Source organism: Dreissena polymorpha, chromosome 14 (genome assembly GCF_020536995.1).
Source record: "Dreissena polymorpha isolate Duluth1 chromosome 14, UMN_Dpol_1.0, whole genome shotgun sequence".
Classification (NCBI taxonomy): Eukaryota; Metazoa; Mollusca; class Bivalvia; order Myida; family Dreissenidae; genus Dreissena; species Dreissena polymorpha.
The window spans coordinates 65,814,184-65,836,482 of record NC_068368.1 but is presented as its reverse complement, the minus strand read 5'-3'; the positions used below and the strand labels follow the sequence as shown (position 1 = coordinate 65,836,482).

The window sequence follows — 22,299 nt, the reverse complement described above, 5'->3', positions numbered from 1 at the left end:
CTTCAGAGCCTACAGCGCTTTGATTGAAGAAGGAGAGCAGTTAGTAATTTTAAGCTGTAGTCGATAAAAAATTCAAGCAAAGTTCGAATAGTAGGCTTTTTTTATTGACTAAACATAAAGCATACAACGGATATAACATATAACAACGCTTTGACTAAGTCACTAAATGCGCAAACTGTAGATTCTACGTAACAACTTAACAACAATCTGCGTACATGTATACAAGTAACTATCAGAGCTCCAAATAAGGTTTTGTGAAATTCTTAAATTACTACCAGATTTTCAAAAAGAATTCTTAACTCTGAAATTTTATTCTTAACGTTACTACTAAGTTTTGGAAAACAATTCTTATTTTTTCTGAATGACCTAAAAATAAATAATAATGATAATTTTCATGCAAAAAAAATAATCAAAATAAACATACTAGCAACTTTATTTATACGAGTTCAACAGTGTCTTTTCAGTATTATACAATTTTATTTTTCCAATACCTTCATATGCCCAAACTGTGTTTAGATTGCATGCCTTAGATGAATTTTTACATATTTCACATTTAAAACGGATCTCCCCTTCAATCTTTTCAACGATTAGCCACGGGACTTGGCCCTTCCACTCGTTCAATGTTTTCTTGTGTGTTTAAGTTTGGACCCGTCGTGTCGCGTTTTTGTTTAGCTTTTCCGACTGTGTCGGCAACTGAACATACAACATCGTATAAGATATTTTCTATAATGTCTTTCTAAACATTTAACTTCGGCTCACTTTGCGTACAATATGTTAAAAGCGTGTTTTGGACGCTTTGCAGTTTTTTAGGACGCTTTCTGGGCGCCGCCATTGTTTTTTGACAGATAGACTGTATACGCCGCTTTTATTGGAACAAATGCGCTTTGTTAAACAAACCCGATAACCATTCTTTATAAGCACCGCAAAGATCTTTAATACGCGAAAAGAACTCAATAAAAATCGAAACGAACTGATGTAAAAAATAATATTCGTAACTTGATTTTGTAATTCTTAATGGTACGACAAGATTTTAAAATAAATACGTAACGGACTTGAAAATAATTCGTAATTACGAAAATACGACCCTTATCTGGAGCTCTGAACTATGTTATTTATATCGTCTGTAAGAACATAACTTAAAATATAGGAATACAGATTTCACTGATAATAAACAGCAAATCTAGCGTTCTGTAACGAATATACAATTATTCCTTACGCAGAAAGCGTTGATAATATTTGCTATCTTACAATGGTGCACACGTGAATAGACCTAAATTTAGACATTTTTCATAAATACTCATTCAAAAAACGGTCCATAGTCAGCCAGTCCATACTTTATACGACTTAACGACTTCGTGTATCCGCTTTACAAGTACTAGTATATTAAGATTTGTAAAAGTAAGTTTTTGTAGTGCACAAGTAGGGCACATCTTCGTGACAAATGTAGCTATTGTTTTATTGGAGCACCAGAATGGTTATTTTATAGGGTGTATTTGTCGTTCTGGGGTGTTTGTAGGTCGCCTGTAGTCCAGTATGACAAATATACACACCAAAACGACGAAAATGCCGACAAATGCCACAATTGGTGTATTGGCGACCCTTTTTGTCGTTCTGATGGGTATGTTTCGTTTTTTCGTGTTGGCAACCGTCTTCATACCCGCCAACACGCCATATTGATATGTCAGAAAATAACTCACCAAACGCTTTTGATACGTTTAGCGAAGGACTTGTATCCGTGCATAATACTGAACATAACCATTAGTAAAATGAGCACTTTAACTTTCTGTTTATCTTTTAGTTAGATAATTCCACGATTTAGGAACTTCGGTGTTGCACAACGAGCTACCAGTCTAACTTTGACATTGCACAACAAATGAAACTAATTTTCACATTTCGATGTCATCTATCCAAATACAATGCCACTTTGAGAGTCAGTATGAGCAGCTCGGCTTCGCGATTTCACCATCTGTTTTAACTCTGGTGTCAGTTCCATGGAATAATTCAAGTCCTTCAAATTCGGAAACGGCACCATATCGTCTGCATTGTAGCGTTTGATGCCCGGATAACCGCGCCTTTTCTGTGCCGGGTTACACACCACTATAAACAACAGTCGATCCTGAAATTCTACTAAATCCCCTTCGTACTTCATTATACCGTCTGCAAGCTCTCGTATACCGGCCATCATTTCAAAATCACTCAGTATTTCCATTTGAGGCGGAAATTTTGCCTTCAACATAGAAAACCACTTTTTCTTAGAGATTGTCAAATTCAGGCATTCGATGTCCCACTGTACATCAAAATCCAGCGACTTTAAATCCTTGATAATATCCGTGTAGGGAATTTCGTTGTCTTCAAGACGCTGTTTCGCGTTACGAAAGACCGGAAGAGTATTTATTGAGCTGGGACGGTGTATGATCAACATCTTACCATCTTTTTTCAAACATTTCATTATATTGCAGTACATCTCGACGGGATTTTCAAAATATCGAAGCGCGTCTTTGATGACTATTTTGTCAAACAAGGTGCGCATTTCCGGTTTCTCTTTCGCCTGCAAGCGGAAGTACTCTTCAGAGCCCACGTGCGCGACCCGGATGGAGAGAATCTTCTTGGAATCCGTCTCCACGTAACTGTAGTGACCGGGAATCACCGAGAGAAGTGGTTCCAGAAGACAAAACCTACAGCAGAAGAACTGTGTTATTTTACCCAAGATATTAAATTACAGTGCAGTAAATTATTTTCAAATGAAACAATAACACACGTATGTACAAAAACTTTTTTTAAAATGTTAAAAAAGTTCAAAATTTGCATTTTCCTGAAATGTCAACAATAATATCACATTTGTAGGGGTGTGGTGTATGGAAATCACATAGTCCAACTTGTTGACGCTCTGAAATATTAAGCTTCTTTTTGTATTGGTAATATTTGGAGCCCATATAAAAAGTATCTCTAAATTCTTTGCGCGTCTTATAAATGAGACTAGGAAATCAATCACACAGAACAGTAGGTAAATGAGTGGCGGATTTCCTGGTCGATTTCGATTTGTTCAAGAAAATTCTGAACATTTGCTTACTTAAAACGACTTGGACAATAAATATTGCAATGATCAAGCAAATATTGCAGAAATATCGATGACTCAATGGTGCGCTAGGAACATTTCCGTGAAATGCGACCTAACTAAACCCCTGATATACCTTTCAGCCAATGACTCCGCCATGCTTCCCTTCGTGTCCCCAATGTAGCACATCCGGTCTGTGGTTCCCAACTCGAGGTATTTATTTACCAGGCCCTCCAGCGTTCGCTCGTACTGGTTTCCGAACGTGTACTGTTCCCAGGCCGGGTGAGCCGGGATCCGGTAGCGGTTTTGGTACCCCTCGGATATTACCGATAAAGGCCGCGGCGATTCGGGTCCCAGGTACGACGATGCCATGTTTGGTCTTGACTTTTTTTAACGCCACCTGCGAAGATTCTGAAAGAGAAGGCATTGGTCAATATTACACCGTGCGATTGACTAGGACCGAAACCATAGCTCGTCTATTCTGCTTGTCTAATATAGTTTGTCCAAGGATTTGACGTTAACTGACAGCATATTTAAGACTGAAATAAACATGTACATGTATATACTCGTTATTGGTAAAATTGTTTTTACCGAAGTCATAACTGGCCTATTTTACTATAAAAATACGTTGTTTTGTTAATATATCTTTAAAATATATAATCAGTCTATATAAAGAAAATTATTTCGTAGAAGTCAACACATTCGATACAGTTATAGTATAAAATTCGGAAAATGACATACGGAAATTATTTACTTGTTGCCAAGATCAGAAATCCTCCAATGTGCATGTCCATAAAAAATCATTCAAATCAATTATTGTCGTACCGACAAAAATAAATAGTTTCACAATATAAGAGTACGAATTTAACTCTTCTTACAGACTTCAAATTATCGGCATTTGTATTTTGAATTCAAACTATCGAATTTCCAATCGCCAAGTTCGTTTAAGTAGAAACTTATTACATTAACATCACGACTAATGCAGATGATATACCTTTTAAACCTCCAGTGAGGAACAACATCCAACTTGAAACGTTTTCTATATCAATCTCATTTAGATTACGGTGAAATTTATTAAAAATCGTAGATTACAGAAATTTACAACTCAGCCGCGTTTGGTGATAACCTTAAAAAGCCTAGAAATAAATCCACTTGCTCGTGGTTTCCATTTTAAATTAAGTTTACGGATTAAATCTCCTCCGCTAATATTTAGAAAGCTTAAGTGATTGAAACCATTTAAAGCTACTGAACAAGTTAACAGTCTATTGAGGGAATATTCTCCATTGAAAACATGTCGACGAAATGTTTAAATGCCATAAAACTAAATTTGGATATGTACCAAACCCGCTTCGCTTATCGATAACAGTCGGACTTAAGTAATTTATTCGTCGGGTTTGACGCTTCGTTGTTGGAATACCGCGAGAATTAATCAATACCGCCCAATGAAAATCTATACGCACTCGAGATTGTTTAAATACATTCAGAATAGTTGCACGATAATAGTTCTCTTGTTCAAAATGTTTTATAGCAGTTGTATATTGCAGATAACACAAATATCTGCTACTGCTCGCATTCAATAATTCGCAACTACTGCAATATAATTATTATACATGTCACAATAATTTTCGTTGATGTCGGCGGTTGAGCGATCGAGGGGGGCGTTTCATGAACGATCGGTCGACAATTTTAACTTACGAGAGAATTATGTTATCTTAATAAGTAGACGAACTAGCTCGCCATGCTCCTCAAATATATACGGCGCTTGAGATGCAAATGTAATTAATTAAGTACTGAAAAATTATAATCATATGATATGGACTTGAGCAATTATGTATCTTCGAAAAATGTATCGTATCGTAAATGTGTGCTACGATGTTTATTAAATTTATCACAGACACATCAGAAAATGATACAACGCAAACACCCCATTTTCTTTACGAGAATCACATATCCACGTTTTTACGTGTTCACGAAACATAACAAAATTTAACCACAAATTTCAAAACGACGATAATTAATGCTTTAACAGCATATCGCCTATTGTAGATGCGGCCCGGGGGGGGGGGTAACTTTCTATATACGGGTTTATAGGGGTGTGCCGATTTTATGGGGTGTGTTTTTCGACTAAAATTATAGATAAGGGTATGGTTTTGAGCATCTTAGTATAGATGTGGGTATTGAAATCAGATATTTGCTTGTATATACATGAATATAGATTTGAAAGTATCAGTATCAAAATGGGTATGATAAATGTCATTCTTGTATATAAATGGGTATCAAAAAGTAAATTTCAGTAGCGGGAAAGATATAATAGCAAATTCAATAAGTATTCTGTATTGATATGAAAGCGATTATAATTCTAGTATGAAATGTGTCCACTTTATCAAATTCTAGTATTTAAATGGATCCAGTTTATCAAATTTCTTGTATTGAAATGGGTCTACTTTCTCAATGGTATTGTATACAAATGGGTATGCTTTTTCATAAATATTGTATCAAAATTGGTCTACTTTATCAGAGTTCCGGTATAAAAATGGGTCACATTTTGGAAGTCTCAGCGGGACACCCCTACCCTAAAATTTGGAAAGTTACCCCCCCCCCCCCGGGAGGTGCGTGTTTGTGGTAGATTTCACAACCCCAGAAATGGCAGGATTAAGCTCCGATACACCTCGCCTACTAATTCGTTCATATTAAAATAATACATTCCAAACTCTCTAAAAACAAAAAATCAGGGACGACAATTTCCGCTTTCAATGGATGTTCGATAAGAAGCTTCTTTTTAAAAGAAAAAAAAACAAAGCAGAAAGATTCGCGTTCATTAGCTAAAGTTCACACCACGGAAAGATGAAGTAATATTTATGTTAGTCTAGCTGATATTGATCCTAGTAAACACTTCCAATAACAAAATATTGGACCTATTTGTTTGATAACAAATACCTTAAAGTTACGTGTACGTTATACAATTTATAAATAATGAGACAGTATATGTCAACGCGTTAATTTTAACCAAATCTTACCCGTTGTCAAATCCAGTGCCTCCGCATTGTCCGTGTCCAAAATCAAAACGGGCCGAATTCTGTAATAATGTCCCGAGCGTATACAATATGCAGCAGTTTACACCTAACGCGTCTAGTGTATTGACTATTGGTGCTAATTGGATTAGCTATAGATCACCAGATAAAGGCTAATTTGATATGACCGCAACACTGTTTAAAGGGACTAATGCTATTTCGTTTGTTTAAATATTCCGGTAAACATTTTTTTCTTTAATCTATGACATTTTCGCTTCATTATAGTCATTTTCTGAATGTGACTTGAAGGATCGTTCTGTTTATTGATGGCCGTGCTCCATAAAAAAGGGGTTTAAGGCATGTGCCAAGTGTCGTCTTACCGCCTAAACTGGATTTTTGCTAAGAAGAGACTTTCTTTAAATAAAAATATAAGACAAGAGGGCCTGAAAGGCCAAAAGTCGCTCACCTGAGATAACAAGATATTATTGGGACAAATCTTCTGACCAAGTTTCATGATGATCGGAAAATGAATGTGACCTCTAGAGTGTTAACGAGGTTTTACTATAGCCATATAAGGAAAAATGTCCCGCCCCCGTGGTGGCCATGTTTTTCACCCAACCGGCATCATTTTTTTAACTCGTCCAATATATTATTGGGATGAATCTTCTGACCGAGTTTCATGAAGATCGGACTATAAATGTGGCCTCTAGTGTTAAAAAGATTTAACTATAGCCTTATGTAGCCATATAAGGAAAAATGCCCCGCCCCTTGGCAGCCATGTTTTTTAGCAAACGTAACCATTTTCAAACTCATCCAAGATATCAATACGACAAATATTCTGACCATATTTCATGAAGATTGGAAATAAATGTGGCCTCTAGAGTGTTAACAAGGTTTTACAATAACCAAATAAGGAAAAATGCCCCGCCCCCTGGCGGCCATGTTTTCAACCAAAGGGCATCTTTTTTTAACTCGTCCAAGATATTATTGGGATGAATCTTCTGACCAAGTTTCATGAAGATTGGACAATAAATGTGGCCTCTAGAGTGTTAACAAGATTTTACTACAGCCATATATAGCAATATAAGGAAAAATGCCCCGCCCCTTGGCAGCCATGTTTTTCAAGCAAAGGTTACCATTTCAAACTCATCCAAGATATCATTAGGACAAATCTTCTGACCAAGTTTCATGGAGATCGGAAAATAACTGTGGCCTCTAGAGTGTTAACAAGGTTTTACTATAGCCATATAATGAAAAATGCCCCGCCCCCTGGCGGCCATGTTTTTCAATAATTTTCAAACCCTTCCAAGATATTATTTGGATGAATCTTCTGACCAAGTTTCATGAAGATTGGACAATAAATGTGGCCTTTAGAGTGTTAACAAGATTTTGCTATAGCCATATAAGGGAAAATGACCCGCCCCTTGGCAGCCATGTTTTTCAAGCAAACATAACCATTTTCGAACTCATCCAAGATATTATTAAGACCAATCTTCTAACCAAATTTCATGAAGATTGGACAATAAATGTGGCCTCTAGAGAGTTAAAACGGCAAATGTTGACGGCTGACGACACATGACGGACAAAAGCGATCACAAAGCTCACCATGAGCACGTTGTGCTCAGGTGAGCTAAAAAGCGGAAAGTGTCGTCCTTGATTAGTCTGTGCAGACTGCACAGGCTAATCTGCGACGACACTTTATGCACATGCATTTAACCCCCATTTTCACAGAGCACGGCCATATTATTTTGGAAAATGCATGCATTGCCCCTTTAAGTCCTGGGCTCGAGAGGTAGCAGATAAACACTTTATATGATTCCTTATAGTTGATGTGCACGCTCATACATGTAATGAAAGAATACAAAACCTGTAAAGAAGTCCCTTTAAATTTTTTTGAATACTTTGATCGAAGATTTTTTTATCAGTTTACGGATCAAACCCGGCATCAGTCATTGGCAACTATTCAACTGTCCGAGGGACATCAAAGCCCCCCACCCCATTTAATTTTTCTAACAACCCAAAGCAATAACTATTACCCATGTATTCACAAGTTGACATGATCATTTATGAGGCGGTTATATAGCAGACGGTTGAAGTGTCGTCCATTAGAAGCCTGAGCGGACATCACGGGCAAATATAGGACGATACTTAAAGGGATGGTCAACCAGATTGCTATATATCATGAATTTTTTTATAGCAATCTGGTTGACCATTCCTTTAAGTCACAGGCATTAAGCCCGGTTTTCGCACAGCGCGGTTCAGATGCAGTTTTACTGACGGATGTTTGGTTTCTGATTAACAATAAGTGAACACTGTATGTCAGTATGTAAAGTGGAGAGCTCTGTTGACCTCCTCAGAACCATCATGAAACCAGATCTGTGTCATGTTTAGAAATAACAAAAACAATAATGAAAGAATAACATATTTACACACCACTTGAATCAAATTTCAAACACATTCATAAGATCAACAACTTTACACCATAATGCCAATACTGAAAATTTCGCAACAGTAGTTTTTTAATACTAGTAATCCATAATACACAGCATGTAATGTCCATTGTTTTACAAAGATATGCTAAATTCAACACTATAAAATAAAATGGAAATGTATAATAAATATTCAGATCGGAGCAATGGTAATTTAACTAACAACTTCTTATCCACAGCCTGCAAATACCACATTTAAACTATGGTGTGAATAAAGTAAACATGCAAGGAGTAGAAAATAGTTACCAAGCTGTTGATTTAACTTCATAATTAAAGATAAGTTTAATTTCAATAGATTTCTACAGAGGAGCTTCACAAATAATGGTGCCCATATAAATAGGCTTTTTACGATTGTGAAGACTCTGAACAAGTAACACTAGCGATGATTGTGAAGACTCTGAACAAGTAACACTAGCGATGATTGTGAAGACTCTGAACAAGTAACACTAGCGATGATTGTGAAGACTCTGAACAAGTAACACTAGCGATGATTGTGAAGACTCTGAACAAGTAACACTAGCGTTGTTTTTGTAAAAAACTACTGTTCAGAATGACATGATTTATACGAAAAAAAGGAACACAGAAAGTCATAATGAAGTAATGTTCAAAATAGCAAGTGAACAGTCTAAATAGCTGTACAACAAGAGATCTGTCTTACAGCCCAAATCCACTCAAAAACAACACAATTTCTTTCAAAATCAAATGAGTTTTTACAGAGAAAAAAAGTAGATATCTATGTCTCTGGTTTGTATGTACAAAAACGATGACTAATAAACTTAAAATTATTTCCTTAATACCATATACTGTTAGTAACATAAATATTTAAAAAACAAAAAACTTATAACCAAAAAAATAATTACTACAGATATTTGGAACATATAGAGTTTACTCTTTAAACCATGCAAATGCAGTCATTTATAGTAGTTCTTGATGCTGTCAGTGAACATACCTGCAGGCACACCAAGCCCAGAGTTCAACACAGAATTGCCAAAGCCCAGGTCGCCACTACATGCGCCTGGGACCGAACCCTTGCACTCATACAGTGAAAAATCATCGAGTGAGTCCATGGAATCACAATGCTTAACACTGTCAGAAACAGAGCTTTTAAAGGTACTGGTGCCATATGGGGTGGCAACCTTTGGTTCATCAAAAGAAAACAGAGTTGCCCCCCTGGAGTACATGGAAGGTTTTGCATCGCTCTGACTTGAGGGCTTGTTACTAAATTGTGGATTAAGTGGAGTAGTTTGAGGTATACTTGAGTTGGTTGGTACTGTTTTCTGCCCATATACCTGCTTAAAAGACGTTTGTTGATCTTTTCTATGGTTAGTCTGTTGTCCTGAAGGGGGACGCCCGTAGCCGGCCATGGTCGACTCAGTTTCAAAAGCACTTGGATTTTTAGGTATCGGAAATCCCCCTTTACCAAATGTGAACTGGGGTAGGCCCTTCTGTCCCTCCCTTGGCCTCTGTTGACCACTCTCTCCAGTATAGTGGGGAGTAGCCTGCATTGGTCCAGTTTTGTGAGATGTAGCCTGCCTTGGTCCAGTAATGTGAGGTGTAGCCTGCCTTGGTCCAGTGACGTGGGATGCGGCCTGCCTTGGTCCAGTACTGTTGGAAGTGGCCTGCCTTGGTCCAGTACAGTTTGATGTAGCCAGCCTTGGTCCAGTATTGTGGGGTGTAGCCTGCCTTGGTCCAGCTTGTTTTGAATTCTGTGAATAATGCAGCCCATTTGTGTATCTGTTGTTGAGGCCATTCTGAGACTGCCCATTCTCTAGAGTGGTGTTGTAGTAGACACGTCCACCATTATAGGGCGAGTTAGCCCAATATGGGCCATTATTTCTGGCATGTGGACCAGAACCTCCATTGTAAGGAACATGGTTGTTAGTAAAAGGTCTATTGTTAGTTGTAAAGGGGCCAACCTGACCCTTGAAGGGGCCAGAGTTCATGGGCACTTCACTTCCTATGTTGGGTCCAGTAACATTACCGTATTCACCATTGTAAGAAGTATGGTTTGTATTGTAAAATCTATGATTATCATTTTTGACCCCACTGTTACTAGGGTTACATGCTTGGCTGCCATTTAATGGAGGCTGGCCTTTATTTGCTGGCTCACTGCTGTAAGACCCTTGACTAGCGCTATAGTAACCGGAGTAAGCATTGCTGCTTTTACTATTGGATCCAGAGTTGTGGCCCTTTAACAAAGTGGAATCATTGTGGTTGTATCTAGGGCTACCCGATGTGCTAGAGTTCCCAAGCTTCCGTTGCGTTGTTATATCTTGATCTCGAGGCTCACAAAATTCATTTGCTTTGTTGTCATGACGTGGACCACCCTTGATGAAACTTGAACCAAGGTCACTGAAGGCAGAAAGGTTTAAATCAGGTAATGGTTAGACAGAGTAACAGTTCACAGTGTGAGCCTCCCTATGGGAATACAGGGAATAATGCATGTTCATAGTGTTGTCCCATATTGACCTGTGCAGTGTGCACAGGCTTATGACGGGACATCACTTCCATCTTAAATGGATTTTCACTAGGAAGACTTAAAAAAACAACATAAAACATATAAGCATAAAACGTTGCCCCTTATTAGCCTGTGCAGATTGCAAAGGCTTATCTGGGATGACACTTTACCCATATGCATTATGCCAAATTTTTCCAAATACAAGAGCTGTCAGAGGACAGCGCGCATGGTTATTCGAGTGCTTGACAGTATAACATAAGCAATCATGGGGAAATTGTTCATATTCAATAATTTATTAGACGATCTTTCATTTTTTTTGCGGGGGGGGGGGGGGGGGGGGGGGGGGGGGGGGGTTGGGGGTACAATGTGGGGTGTGGTCATTTATTAGACGATCTTTCACAAAAAAGGAAATTTTTTATATTTTTTTGGGGGGGGGGTATGGGGGTGGGGGTGAAAGAGGGGTATAATGTGGGGTGTGGTCATTTATAAGATGATCTTTCAAAAATAAAAAAGGAAAAAAAATGGGTGGGGGATGGGGGGCAGGGATTCTGGGTTGGGGCGTGGAGTTTTGATTGGGTGGAATCCATTGTGGTATTCAGGTAAGTGTTGTTTTGTCAAAGTATTAAAAAAATCTGATCATAAATAAAGAAGTTATGGCAATTTAAGCAAAATGTTCAATTCTCTAAGTATAAAAGGGGCAATAATTTTGTCAAAATGCTTGATACAGTTGTCTGCTCTTGTTTGTAGGTTGGGGTTATGATGGTTAACAAGTATGCAAAATATGAAAGCAATATGTCAAGGGACACAGGAAGTATTTGGGGTAGTACGCAAACTTAAACATAGATTTATCAATAATATGCATATTATTGATAAATCTAAGTATAAAAGGGGCCATAATTCTGTCAAAATGCTTGATACAGTTGTCTGCTCTTGTTTATAGGTTGGGGTCATGATGGTAAACAAGTATGCAAAATATGAAAGCAATATGTCAAAGGACATTGAAAATAATTGGGGTAGTACGAAAACTTTAACATTTGCACGCTAACGGAAATGCCTGGGTTAGTAGGATAGCTCCACTATATATATTTCATATATAATACATGTAGTCGAGCTCAAAATGATTAGACTTTGGGTGTTTTAGCTGCGTACAGGAAATTGTGTCACCCCAAGAACAATCGCTTGTTGGAAAACTTCAAGAAATTCAAACTTTCATATACATTCCACAGATATTCTATATGCATAAATGATTCTTATATCATATTTAGCACACATATTTTATGTATTTAAATCTTTAACTGTCAGGCAAACACAGATATTGACAAAACTTAACCCAAAGTCTTTATGCACAAGAAAACAAAGAGGCGTAACTGGGTGTCATGCTGGTAAACAAGTATGCAAAATATGAAAGCAATATGTCAAGGGACAATGAAAATAATTGGGGTAGTACGAAAACTTTAACATTTGCACGCTAACGCTAACGCCGACGTGAGTAGGATAGCTCGACTATATATATTTTGTATATAATAGTCGAGCTAAAAATGTCGTTGAACTCAGCACATTCACTGTTCTTTATCAACATATTACCGTAATTATCCCCACGCTTTTTGAAAAAAAGGTGGGGATATTGTGGTGATCTCCGCCGTCCGTCCGTCTGTCCGTCCGTCTGTCCGTCCGTCCTGGCCACTATCTCCTCCTACACTAAAAGCACTAGAACCTTGAAATTTACACACATGGTAGCTATGAGCATATGTGCGACCCTGCACTATTTGGAATTTTGATCTGACCCCTGGGTCAAAAGTTATAGGGGTTGGGGTGGGGCCGCGTCAGAAATTATCACTCATTTTTTTAGGTTATTTTACATTTACTTCTTTATTTCTACACCGATTCACTTCAAATTGATACTGGACCTCACCTATGACAATACGGTCAATCTCAACCATGCATGGCCCCATTCCCAACCCTGGGGCGCCCCGCCCACATAGGCCACACCCACCAAAAATTTCCATTTACTATAATTTTTTCATTTCTACACGGATTCACTTCAAATTGATACTGAACTTTTGTTATGACATTAGGGTCAATCTCAACTATGCATGGCCCCAATCCCAACCCTGGGGCGCCCGCCCACATAGGCCACACCCACCAAAACATTCCATTTACTATAATTTTTTCATTTCTACACGGATTCACTTCAAATTGATACTGAACTTCTCTTATGACATTAGGGTCAATCTCAACTATGCATGTTCCCATAACCAACCCTGGGGCCCCGCCCACATAGACCACACCCACCCAAAATTGCCTTTACTATAATTTCTTCATTTCTACACCGATTCACTTCAAATTGATATTGAACTTCTCTTATGACAATACAGTCAATCTCAACTATGCATGGCCCCATTACCAACCCTGGGGCGCCCCGCCCACATAGACCACACCCACCCAAAATTGCCTTTTACTATAATTTCTTCATTTCTACACCGATTCACTTCAAATTGATACTGAACCTCTCTTATGACAATATGGTCAATCTCAACTATGCATGGCCCCATTACCAACCCTGGGGCGCCCTGCCCACATATGTCACACCCACCCAAAATTGCCTTTTACTATAACTTCTTCATTTCTACACCAATTCACTTCTAATTGATGATGAACTTCTCTTATGACAATACGGTCAATCTCAGCTATGCATGGCCCCATTACCAACCCTGGGGCACACCTAGGTCAAACATTCGGCGTGGGGATACGCGTCGGCCTCTGCCGCGCCATTTCTAGTTACTTTATGTTTTCGGACTCTTAAGTTTTCGGACACCCCTTTTTTTGCAAAAATAATTATTTTTTATGACTCTAAATGTTTGGACACACAAGTTTTCGTCCTTAATTTATGTCTCTAAGTTTTCGGACAATATATTTTATAGCGCTATTTTACCAAAAATTTGGTCGTTTTTTCCAAATCTTATGATACTTCGATCATGGGGTTTTACAAAAAAATTAACATCATAAAACATGGCAGGTGCATGCCTGAGGGCAACGGACTATTGCATTTGAATTATTGGGTAAATAACCTTGTAAACTGGTATTAAACAATGGTTTTGCCCGATAGCATAAGCGTTATGACAATTACCAGGGGTAGTGCCAATTAACAGTTCAGATATCTACCGCAATGGTTCTACCCCTTCTCAGTAAAATAACTGTGACAAACACTAAACGCTTCAAAGTGTGATGCACCCTACTGCAAGTTTTACAAACAATGGAAGGTGTTAGACAACAACTATCGCAAATAAACAAACAAATAATTCATAGTTTGCTTTTTTTATTGCGTTAATTACAGGTTCATACTAGCGAGTATCGGTACATCTGACACATGCTCATCTTTGAACTCGTTGGTCAAAGTACAACCTTGTAGTAACTTTCTGTCAAATAAATTAAGCATTTAAAATTATTTAAAATGCAGTGCAGTATATATAACTGTAATTTCTACTATATTCTTTTTCAAGCACGTGCTATTACCGGTAGTTGTTGATATAATTGACGCTTTTTTCGGACACTTCAATTTTCGATTTAAGTTTTCGGACACATGTTTATTGTGAATATTTTTCGTATGTAAGTTTTCGGACACGAACAATAATAATTATGTGTAAAAAAAACATAGAGTAATTACGGTACATGTAACTTCAACAGTCCCATCCGTTCCAAGCCCAGATCCCCAACACATGAATGGATGAAAAATACCTGTTCTCAATAAAATCATTAGTATCATCAAGGACTTCAAATATATTGGCGGGCTTTGCTCCACGAGTTGCCTGCTGACTTTTCTTCTGTGTAGAAACAGGTTGTGGTTTTGAACAAGACTTTTTGGGGTTTTGTTCAGTGCCAGAAGTTGAGCTGAAAAGGTGGAAAAAAAAATCTTTTGCTTAACCCATTTATTCCTAGTGGACTCTCCCATCCTTCTAAATTGGATCAATGTATTTCCAAAATTAGGGGTGTCTAATATATTTATTTCTATATTTAGAATAGTTCTTACAGAAATTCCTTTAAGCAAACAGCGCAGACCCTGATGAGACGCAGCATCATGCGGCATCTCATCTGAGTCTTCGCTCTTTGCTAAGGCCTTTTTCTAGACGCTAGGCATAAATGGGTTTACAGCCAGATGTTGTGTGAGAAAGAAGAAAATTAATGAAAGATTAAATAAAGAGATACAAACAAGTTTGCATGAAAGATATTATTCATGGACTCCGTGAGTCATAGAGCAAAACAAGTTTCTGATAAATTAGAGAAAAATATCACAATAGTAATGGGTTGTTTTTTTATATAAATTTTTACTACAACTTTTCCACATTTATTTGGCTTGTCTGGGGCTTTTAGCAAGTGGATTATTTAAACCAAAGGATGAGATTGCCAGACCTACATGTAACAACTGGTTTTATACATTTTGTCTTAATGTCTAACATCTATTATTTAGCTAAAAAATTGAAATGTAATCCTGTTTCCAAGTTTGGCCTGTTTTATTCTTACACAAGCGTTTCATAAAGACAAAATATCAGAAATGAGTTTTCATGTTAATAAAAATCCTTAATAATTTTGCCAATCTTTAAGAAGGACCCAACTGGCCAAAAATTACCAAAGCTAAAAGGGCTAAAGCATTTTAGGAACATCTAAATGTAATCAAAACATGCAACTGAGGTTAAAGAATTTAAAAAACATCTAAATACATTTAAATATGAATTACCCGACAGTGCTGGGAACCAACAGAGCCACGTATGCCTACCTGACAGTGCTGGGAACCGACAGAGCCACGTATGCCTACCTGACAGTGCTGGGAACAGACAGAGCCTCGTATGCCTACCTGACAGTGCTGGGAACCGACAGAGCCAGGTATGCCTACCTGACAGTGCTGGGAACCGACAGAGCCACGTATGCCTACCTGACAGTGCTGGGAACCGACAGAGCCATGTATGCCTACCTGACAGTGCTGGGAACCGACAGAGCCACGTATGCCTACCTGACAGTGCTGGGAACCGACAGAGCCACGTATGCCTACCTGACAGTGCTGGGAACCGACAGAGGTGTGGAGGACCGAGATGAAGCACTGCTTTCTGATTGGTTGAGAAATGACAGTCCCGTGCTGCCAGTGTCAGCACTGTTGTTGCGGGTAGAGGACTGGCTATTGGAGCCCGGGGGTCTGGCAGTGGCTGAAGATGGAGGGTTGACACTGGCTGAAGCCTCCTGACGTCTACGTTCTGTGAATTATACAATATGGTAAAGGTGATTTAAAAAAAAACGAAAACCTGATATAGGAAAAAGGCGTTAAATGCAGTCCATACAGGCTAATCAGGGATTTTTTTTGCTTTAATAGTATTTTCTATAAAAGGAAGTCTCTCCATAGCAAGGGTCCTGATTAAGCAGAAAATGTTGTCCCTTATCAGACTGTGCAGACTGCACAGGCTAATCTAGGAGGACATTTTACGCACATGCATTAAACCCTCTTTACCCAGAGGCTTGTACTTATTTTTAAGCTAGATTAGATTGAAAGCATTTTCTAACAGAGACACTTTTTTGCCAGTCTAAAAACCATAAGAAAACTGTTCCTAGCAGGAAGTGTTCATTATGGTATGGTTAGAGCAGTCCAGAATTATAATTATTATGTTCACACTCAAGCAGTCCTGAATAACGTTCACACCCCAACAATTCAGAATTATGTTCACACGCAAACAGTCCAGCATTATGTTCACACTCAAACTGTCCAGAATAATATTCACACTGAATCATTTCGAAAAATGTTCACACTCAAACAGTCCAGAATCAAATTCACACTCAAACCGTCCAGAATAATGTTCACACTAAAAAAATCCAGAATAATGTTCACACTGAAACAGTCCAGAATTATGTTCAAGCTCAAACAGTCCAGAATTATGTTCACACTCAAACAGTCCAGAATTATGTTCACACTCAAACAGTCCAGAATTATGTTCACACTCAAACAGTTCAGAATTGTGTTCACACTCAAACAGTCCAGAATAATGTTCACACTCAAACAGTCCAGAATGATGTTCACACTCAAACAGTCCAGAATGATGTTCACACTCAAACAGTCCAGATCTATGTTTACACTCAAACAGTCCATAATTATGTTCACACTCAAACAGTCCAGAATTATGTTTACACTCAAACAGTCCAGAAATATGTTCTCACTCAAAGTCCAGAAATATGTTCTCACTCAAACAGTCCAGATTTATGTTCACACTCAAACAGTTCAGATTTATGTTCACACTCAAACAGTCCAGAATTATGTTCACACTCAAACAGTCCAGAATTATGTTCTCACTAAAACAGTCCAGAATTATGTTCACACTCAAACAGTCCAGAATTATGTTCACACTCAAACAGTCCAGAATTATGTTCACACTCAAACAGTCCAGAATAATGTTCACACTGAAACAGTCCAGAATTATGTTCACACTCAAACAGTCCAGAATTATGTTCGCACTCCAACAGTCCAGAATGATGTTCACACTCAAACAGTCCAGAATAGTGTTCACACTCAAACAGTCCAGAATAATGTTCACACTCACAGATATGCAGAGAATACATGTGCTTTATGTTAAGAGCAAGTCAATGATGAGTGGGTCAAAACGTGAATTCTATATTTTTTAAATGGTTTTCATTGGTCTCATACAGCATACTGCCCCATACCCTCATGGCAGCCATGCTATTAATGCATCAAACTATTTTTTAACTCAAAACAAATTTTCTTAGTATGTTACTAGAAGTTGGACAACACCTGTGATTTCTCCATTTCTCCAGAGTTCACAGGTTTTCACAACAGCTACAGCGAAAAACTCTCCCCCTACCCCACCTTAGCCCAAGCAGACATTGAATTTGGAAAAATTTGAAACCTAATTTTAAACGTGGTAATATACTATTTAGAACAAATAAAATATACAAGTTTTATGATGATTGGGCAAGAAATGTTAATTGTAGAGTGGAAACAAGATTTCACTTCAAATTAATTTTCATTCCCACTGGCAGACCCCTGTGTTTTAGTAAAAAGGAATCATTTTCAAAATTGGCCGGGATATCAGTATTAGAACAGTACATGATGTCTAAAAAAAGTTCAGAAGTTTTCACTACAGCCGTATAAGGAAAACTGCTCCAAACCCTCTTATCCCTGTGGCAGTTTTTTGTTAATGGGCCAAAATCATTTTCTTACTTAGCTGAGATATCACTACAACATTTTGTTCCATTTCATGGATATTGACTTGAAGACTCAAGTACCCTCATGCTCTTCCCATTATTCATCAACATTCACCCCTTAATCACATCTTAATGCCCCACTCACACATCCCAACCTTGTTTCAGTAATCCATTGGAATGGAAATGGAAAAAAGCTGTTTATTACAAATTTGAAAATACCTCCCGAATCCTCAGTGAGAGAGATCTTGTGTCTTATCAACCAATCATAATAAACCAACTATCTCCGTAACCTCTGTAGGATAGATGGAATTGTCAATTCACAACTTCGACTTTCCGTTTGATTTCATTGTTTTTTATCCCCACGCTTTTTGAAAAGCGTTGGGATATTGTGGTTATCTCCGCTGTCCCTCTGTCTGTCTGTCCGTTCTGGCCACTATATCCTCCTACACTATAAGCACTAGAACCTTGAAACTTACACACATGGTAGCTATGAGCATATGTGCAACCCTGCACTATTTGGAATTTTGATCTGACCCCTGGGTCAAAAGTAATGGGGGTTGGGGCCAGGTCAGAGATTTTCACTCATTTTTTTATGTTATTTTACATTAACTTCTTCATTTCTACACCGATTTACTTCAAATTGATACTGAACATCTCTTATGACAATACCCAATCTCAACTATGCATGGCCCCATTACCAACCCTGGGGCGCCCCGCCCACATAGACCACGTCCACCCAAAATTGCCTTTTACTATAGCTTTTTCATTTTTACACCGATTTACTTCAAATTGATACTGAACATCTCTTATGACATTATTGTCAATCTCAACTATGTATGGCCCCATTACCAACCCTGGGGCACCCCTGCCCACATAGACCACGCCCATCCAAAATTGCCTTTAACTATAACTTCTTCATTTTTACACCGATTTACTTCAAATTGATACTGAACATCTATTATGACAATATGGTCAATCTCAACTATGCATGGCCCCATTACAAACCCTGGGGCGCCCTCGCCCACATAGACCACGCCCACCCAAAATTGACTTTTACTATAAATGCTTCATTTCTACACCGATTTACTTCAAATTGATACTGAACATATCTTATGACAATACGGTCAATCTCAACTATGCATGGCCCCATTATCAACCCTGGGGCGCCCCCTGGGTCAAACATGCGGCATGGGGATACACGTCAGCCTTTGCCGCACCATTTCTAGTATTGAGTTTTTGTTTTCTCCACAAATGACAAGCAAATGGTAATATGTATTGTTTTGGTTAAGATGTATTAGTTTGATTAAACTCGATTTTAAAGACATATGTGAGACATAATTTTTTGACATGAGGAAAGCTGATATTGGAAAGAACTCTGAGCTGTACGCATGTACTCATATAAGCTCAGAGCATTCAAGCAGAATTAATCCCCGACCAACCTCTCTGTCGAGCCTTCATTGACTTTTTGCCATGGTCATAAAAGGCTAAAAAACATAACCAGACTAGAGTATAAGGCTTCATGCTATACATTCTGTTATATTATATGAGTCGTGTTCTGAGAAAACTGGGCATAATGCATGTGCGTAGTGTCATCCCAGATTAGCCTGTGCAGTCCGCACACTCTAATCAGGGGTTACACTTTCCACTTTTATGGTATTTTTAGTTTCAAGGAAGTGCCTCCTTACCGAAAATCACGTTTAGGCGGAAAGTGTCGTCCCTGATTAGCCAGTGCGGACTGCACAGGCTAATCTGGGATGACACTTTACGCACATGCATTATGCTCAGTTTTCTCAAAGCACGACTCATATAAGCTCAGAGCATTCAAGCAGAACTAACCCCCGACCTACCTCTCTGTCGAGCCTTCCTTGACTTTTTGCCATGATCATAAAAGGCTGAAACATAACCAGACTAGAGTACAAGGTTTCATGCTATACATTATGTTATATTATATAGTTGAATGTGTGGGTCAAAATATGCAATAGCCTCTGAGATTTTGATGATAATTTATTAACATAATATAGCAGTATACAAAAGAAGAAATACACAAATGCAAATCTGAAGAGAAGAAACATACAAGTGCATTTAACCCTTTCCCAATTAGAACCAAAGTGAAAATGTCGATGTGAAAACAGCATAAAACCAGAACATCCTGTGATTAAATCACAGTCTGTTCAGGTTTTATGCTGTTTGCTGCTCATCAGTATCTCAATGTTGGCATTGTAGCCTTAAAAACTTGAATGTAATATGAAAGGTTGTAAATTAAATATAACTTTCTTAAGGAATACAGATGAGTCAAAATTCGTATCTAAGTGGTAAAGGGTTCGGTACAGTACGAAACAAGATGTGTTTGTCAGAAACACAATGCCCACTACTAAGCCACTTTGATTTTATTTATTTTTTACCTTTGACCTTGAAGGATGACCTTGACCTTTCACCACTCAAAATATGCAGCTCCATGAGATACACATGCATGCCAAATATCAGGTTGCTATCTTCAATATTGCAAAAGTTATGGGCGTTTTTGGACGGGCCGACAGACAGACAGTTCCAATGCTATATGCCACTCTACAGGGGGAATAAAGACAGAAGTGATGAGGAGATTACACACAGCTGTTAAAGTGATTGAATATGCAGTGACTGTCATAAAGCAGGGTCTCAGTTATCAGAACGCATTCCTACCAGGGATTTCCGGGTTGTCTGGCCCCTTTTCTTGCTCTTTCAGCAGGTCCCTTTTTTCCTGTTGCTCCCTCTCCTTTTTTTCGCGTTCCTTCACACGCTGTCGCTCCTTCTCTTGTTCTTGTTTACTAAAAACGTAGCTAGCGGATTGCCACAATCGTGAGTAATACCCCAGCCATGCTTTATCAGATATGTTTAATGCAAAAATAACTCTAGAAGAAGGGGAGCAAATCTTGAAATTTTACTCGAATATGTTTTTAATTTTTTGATATTAAAATATTCTATTTTAAAACCTTAGTTCAAAATGCCTGATCTTACAAACATTCTGAACAAATTACTGTTCCTGATGCCACAAACACCACTATGAATGGTATCTAATATGCATCATTGTAAAGGAAGATTAGAGTAATCATTTTCTGATTTGATAATTAAATGTTTCATTTAAACAAGAGGGCCTGAAAGGCCAAAGTCGCTCACCTGAGATAACAAGATATTATTGGGACAAATCTTCTGACCAAGTTTCACGAAGATCTGAAAACAAATGTGGCCTCTATAGTGTTAACAAGGTTTACTATAGCCATATAAGGAAAAATGCCCTGCCCCCTGGCAGCCATGTTTTTCAACCAACCGGCATCATTTTTGAACTCATCTAAGATATTATTGGGATGAATCTGCTAACCAAGTTTCATGAAGATCCGACAGTAAATGTGGCCTCTAGAGTGTTAATTTTTTTTTACTTAAGCCATATAAGTAAAAATGCCCTGCCCCTTGGAAGCCATTTTTTTTAAGCAAACATAATTATTTACAACTCATCCAAGATATCATTGAGACCAATCTTCTGACCAAGTTTCATGATGATCGGAAAATGAATGTGACCTCTAGAGTGTCAACAAGGTTTTACTATAGCCATATAAGGAAAATAGCCCCGCCCCTGTGGTGGCCATGTTTTTCAACCAACCGGCATCATTTTTGAACTCGTCCAAGATATTATTGGGATGAATCATCTGACCGAGTTTCATAAAGATCGGACTATAAATGTGGCCTCTAGAGTGTTAACAAGATTTTACTATAGCCTTATATAGCCATACAAGGAAAAATGCCCCGCCCCTTGGCGGCTATGTTATTCATGCAAACGTAACCATTTTCAAACTCATCCAAGATATCATTTAGACAAATCTTCTGACCAAATTTCATCAAGATTGGACAATAAATGTGGCCTCTAGAGTGTTAACAAGGTTTTACTATAGCCATATAAGGAAAAATGCCCCGCCCCCTGGCGGCCATGTTTTTTAACCAACTGGCATCATTTTCGAACTCGTCCAAGATATTATTGGGATGAATCTTCTGACCAAGTTTCATTAAGATTGGACAATAAATGTGGCCTCTAGAGTGTCAACAAGATTTTACTATAGC

General features: G+C 38.2%; 2 protein-coding genes across 9 annotated transcripts in view; both read right to left on the bottom strand.

The window, feature by feature from the left end:
* Window positions 1–81: 81 nt before the first annotated feature.
* On the bottom strand, window positions 82–6,175 carry LOC127858683 (uncharacterized). 4 transcript variants are annotated; one of them, XM_052395910.1, is made up of 3 exons: window positions 6,073–6,175; window positions 3,192–3,466; window positions 82–2,675 (listed from the first exon to the last, which is right to left on the bottom strand). In XM_052395910.1, exons 2-3 carry the CDS (start codon window positions 3,425–3,427, stop codon window positions 1,904–1,906), a joined length of 1,008 nt encoding a protein of 335 aa, XP_052251870.1. In that variant the 5' UTR covers window positions 3,428–3,466; window positions 6,073–6,175; the 3' UTR covers window positions 82–1,903. The 4 variants fall into 4 exon arrangements, with proteins under 4 accessions (XP_052251870.1, XP_052251867.1, XP_052251869.1 ...); XM_052395907.1 differs by lacking the exon at window positions 6,073–6,175 and adding an exon at window positions 3,797–4,377; XM_052395909.1 differs by lacking the exon at window positions 6,073–6,175 and adding an exon at window positions 3,810–4,377.
* Window positions 6,176–8,475: 2,300 nt separating this feature from the next.
* Window positions 8,476–22,299, bottom strand: part of LOC127857745 (dnaJ homolog subfamily C member 21-like) — a 40,226-nt gene continuing 26,402 nt past the window's right edge. For 3 of the 5 annotated variants that reach the window (XM_052394396.1, XM_052394399.1, XM_052394400.1), the window contains exons 11-15: window positions 20,890–21,014; window positions 20,058–20,102; window positions 16,058–16,256; window positions 14,749–14,901; window positions 8,476–10,907 (exon numbers count right to left, since the gene is read on the bottom strand). In XM_052394396.1, coding sequence (XP_052250356.1) covers window positions 9,467–10,907; window positions 14,749–14,901; window positions 16,058–16,256; window positions 20,058–20,102; window positions 20,890–21,014 — 1,963 coding nt within the window. In that variant the 3' untranslated portion in view covers window positions 8,476–9,466. Of the gene's footprint in view, window positions 10,908–14,748; window positions 14,902–16,057; window positions 16,257–19,649; window positions 19,695–20,057; window positions 20,103–20,889; window positions 21,015–22,299 lie in introns of all 5 variants that reach the window. The other 2 variants (XM_052394397.1, XM_052394401.1) reach the window with 2 other exon arrangements.